General features: G+C 32.6%; 1 protein-coding gene across 1 annotated transcript; it reads right to left on the minus strand.

Annotated features, from left to right (window-relative positions):
* Positions 1-285: 285 nt before the first annotated feature.
* LOC145839168 (kelch-like protein 26) lies at positions 286-2199 on the minus strand. Its single transcript, XM_082946777.1, has 2 exons — positions 2178-2199; positions 286-1517 (listed from the first exon to the last, which is right to left on the minus strand). The coding sequence occupies exons 1-2, from the start codon at positions 2197-2199 to the stop codon at positions 286-288; spliced, it is 1254 nt and encodes a 417-aa protein (XP_082802903.1).
* Positions 2200-4479: the final 2280 nt, after the last annotated feature.

A 4479-nucleotide genomic window follows, 5' to 3' on the forward strand; every position in this document is an offset into this window, starting at 1 on the left:
TATTCTGTAGGGGAAGGAGTAGGGAAGAAAAACTATTTTTAGTGATACTAATACTTTAAAATAATTAAATAAAAATTACTTCAAACCATCATTATAATGAATTCTTTAATCGATAATGACTGTATTTTACTGGTGTTGATGTTGTTTAAATTTTTTTTTTTTAGTTTTAATCGAAAATGTTCCACCTTCCCACACGAAACCACATCCTGCGGTAACTTATTCCACATGTTTATTGTTCTGTGGAAAAAAGAAAGGTGTTGATTTTTCAATTTTGTGAGTTAAGTATCATATCTCCAGCTTGGGAATCTTCGCAAAGAAGTTGCGACGATCCGTTGTTGCACAACAAGATTCAACAGACCATTCATTTTTGGCTGCATCGTAACATAGAACTTGAGATGCAAGAAACCGAAAAATTAAAACTTTCTCCCCCACACCCATGGCATGAATGAACATATCGTGAGGATATTTGTCACGAGGAGGTTGTTGTATGACATATACAAACGCATTCGATGTAGAATCGTACATTTCAAGGATGTTTCTGTAATCCCCTATCGCAAACAGTTTGTTCTTTATAGCAACTAAGCTGTGCTCTGATGTTCTTTCGTTCATGCTAGGCATGCGTGTCCATTCATCTGCTATGTGGTCATATGCCTCAACAGTGTTGAAAACTTCCAGATCCAATCCGCCAGAAACAACCAGTCTTTCTTCAAATACCGCGCAAGCCGCGTCTATTTTGGCTTCTTCCATGCTTGCCGCACTGCCCCATGTGTTGGCATTTGTATCAAAAAATATGCAAGTTGATGTGTATTCAACTTTATTTCTAAAGCTACCTCCGATAAAATAAATTCTATCTATGAAGCCACAAACACAATAACTAAAACGATCATCAAGCATGTCTCCGACAACTTCCAACGAACCAGTGGCAACTGAGTATTTTTCAATCTTGTTCAAATCTCTTCCTTCATCGTGCAAACACCCTATCAAGTAAACGTGACCTGTTAAATAAACTACTGGTGTGCAAGCAACTTTAAACCTACGATTTTTTGTCAGTAAGGGAATTTTTTCACGTCTTGTTATATTTGCACCATCTATTTTGGCCACGAAACTAGTGTTCACATCAGCAGCGCTGTCTTCCGCCGAGTAATAGTTTCCGCAGTGCAAAATGTCAAATCTGCTTTCTTTGTAATGCCTCGTTGTGAAGCTTGAACTTGGCGAGCGTTCACAGCACAGTTCTTTGTTTTCCAGAATTTCGTTCATCAGTGCCAGACACTCGCCGGCATCTCGGAAAGATGAGGATTTTTTCAAAACTCCCGCCAGAGCGGGTTCCGTCAGCAGAGGGAGGCGAACTGATAATAAAACGCTTTTCGCATGCTTGGCTCTCTCACCGAACCTGTAACTCACCCATTCGTTTGCCGCGGTGAAAACTTCAATTTCTGAAGTGATGTGTAAATTAGAGCTTGAAATAATTCGCTTTGTCAGCGGGAAATCCAGCTCTAAGAAGTTGCTAGTTTCAGCAACTGTTGTGAACCAGAGTTGAATGTAGTTTAGTGTCAATTAAAAAAGGTCATTCAAGTTGAAAAGTTTAGACAGAAAATAATAAGTTGCTACGTTTTGGGGTTTTATTTTACTTTTCATGAGTTTGAGCACACTATCTTTCAAATCTTTGTCAAAGTTATTCTGATTAAAATTCACTACTTTCAAGTATTTAATCACTTTTTCAGGAAAGGTACCTGAAAGTTATAATTTATTTTACGCTCGTAGAAAACAAAACTGCAAGAAGGTTGTTAAATTCAATACTATAAAAATCAAGCATAGTTAAATATATTTTCTTGATCTTAGTATCGTTAAAACTATTTTGAGACTTTATTTAAAGCTGATTTTAAGAAAGAAAGAAATCTTGTTTATACATACCTTATTTTTGTTTAATAAATTACTTCTAAAAAACTAAATAAAAAATTCAACGCTTAATAACTGCTTAAAAAAAGTTATAAAATTACCTTTTACTTTTTTTTTTTAAATATATACTTTATTATGTATATTTTAGTTAGATATAATGTTCGAATTTAAATTAATTTAAAACTAAATTTATTATTTATATTATAAAATATACCTGCTTGAGAATATATTACATTAAAATCTCTTTCTTTGAAGACTTTTGGTGAATTTTCTTGGCATACTTTTTGAAATTTTTCTTGACATTTTTTTAAGTTTTTTGAAAGACCATTAACTTTCAAGTAATTTTCGTTTTTATGGATTTTATTGAAGTCCGATACTTCAAACATTGTATTTTTCATTGTTTAAGTGCTGGTTATTTTCTATAATTTAGAAAAAAATATATATTTATCAATTTTAATAACAAGTAAATCTATTCTTTTCTACATTTTTGTATAATATTTTAGAATTAACAACAAGACCTTTCATCTTTTTTGGTAGTTACTGTACTATATTATTAATTTTTAAATTATTATCATGAACATTTTGGTGCATCTGTTGCCCCTGATGTACTTTAAACTACTGTGGTCTCTAGCTTTATGGGAAACCGCCTCTGTAACAGGTTCGGCAGTTTCAACAGGAGCCAGATTAGCAGTAGCTTCAAGCCATCTTTATCTTTATTTGCTACCTCGGTCTGCGACCGAGTGCAAGAGGGTTTAGGAGCTAAAACCCTATTTATTTTACTTATAATATAAGTTTAGATATAGACTAACAAGTATCTATATGCTTTATTGTACAATAAAATCAAAGACACAATAAGAAAGGTTTACTACTTGAGAAGGCTTCTTGCAGTTCACAATTCTAGTTGTGCTGTAACAAATGGTTGCTCGTACATTTTACTGGTTCAGAACGTAAGCACTTATGCTTCCTCGTTGACACCAGATGTAGAGTGCGCGAAAGAAAAAGTTACGATGTTTAAATAAAGAAAATGAAAGATAAAAATAAGAAGCTTATGCCACCGAATGCGTGGGCTTATGCGTAGAGTTCAATGTTCAAATTGATCCAAGCTTAAAGTTGTTGCTGAAAGACAACTTGTCTGCTACAGTATGCGTAGGCTTATGAGTATGGCACGTTAACAACTCAAATCAAGTTATACGCCCCGTCGACGTTGCTAAAGTAGGTATACAAAATGTATGTAAAACAATATATAAAAACTTCGAAGTTATGAAGTTGAGTACAAAAGAAATGTTTCAGACAAACAAATACTTAAATAAGAAGGTTTTGCCGCAGATCAGCTAGCTTTTCCAAGATGGCGGCTTACACTCAAATTTGCGAGCAGCAGAGTTTCGCTTCGTGCTTGTTTCGAGGTAAATGACCTAGTTCACGCTCTGATTGGGCGTATTTATAGTTTTTCGATTCTCTTTCTGGAATTTTCAATGGACTTTGGACTTGTAGATCACGCGATCTCTCGTTTTTTTTCTCTCATTTTCTCTTAGCTAGTAAGTTATTTCCAGTTTAATCACAAAATCAGAAACACAATCATTATAATTTAACAATTAATTTGTTTGTGAAAAATAGTTTTTTTGGGAATTTGTTTTACCATATCTATTCGTTGTTTTTTTTTTAAGGAAAAACATAATATCAAGTGAAAAACATTAACTTTTTAAAATTATCAAAATTTGGACACATAAGGGAAAATAAAATTTTCATAAGTGTGCAGCACCCCGACCTTGGATTTTCGCTGAGTAAATTTTTTTGCCATTGGAAAATCACATAAATAGACAGCAAAAAAAGATAGCTTACTATCTTTAAGCCTGTTGGAACAAATTACGTTTGAAAATGTTGCTTTATAATGGTATAATTGAAATGGGGAAAAAACAATTTCACCAAAAATTTGTTTTCTTCCACATTTTTTTGAGATAATTACCTGAAACCGCTAGGAAATGTTCCTTGCTATATTCAGCAAATTCTGTATAAACAAAGTTTGAAAAAATTAAAATAATAACTGTTTTTTTTTTGTTATCGTTGCATAATTTTTTTTTCAAACTTTGTTTATACAGAATTTCCTAAATATGGCAAGGAACATTTCCTAACCGCTTCAGGTAATTATCTCAAAAAACTTAGGAAAAAAAAACTTCAGTGAAATAGTCTTTTTTCCCCTTAACAAATATACCGGTATAAAGCAAAATTTTCAAAAGTAATTTGCTACAACAGGCTTAAAGATGGAAAGCTTACTTTCTTTTGTGCTGTCTATTTAGGTGATTTACCAACGTCAAAAATTTTGGGTGGATTCAAAACTAGGTTTATATTTTTATTAAGGAAATCAGAACGAAGCTGCTTTTATCTTTTCAAAAAACAAATTTTTGCTTCTTTTTTGATATTCAATTGATATAAATACAACAAACAAGATAAGCTACACTTCAAATTAAAACGTATATAATAAAAATCGGAACGGGTCAAAGTTGCACGAGTGACAGTTTTGCACAGAGGGTCATTTTTGCACGAGAGTAAAAAGAATAGAAAAAAAAATTATGGTAACTGAAAAAA

This window comes from Thalia democratica, chromosome 6 (assembly GCF_965202585.1).
Source record: "Thalia democratica chromosome 6, ktThaDemo2.hap1.1, whole genome shotgun sequence".
Taxonomy (NCBI): domain Eukaryota; kingdom Metazoa; phylum Chordata; class Thaliacea; order Salpida; family Salpidae; genus Thalia; species Thalia democratica.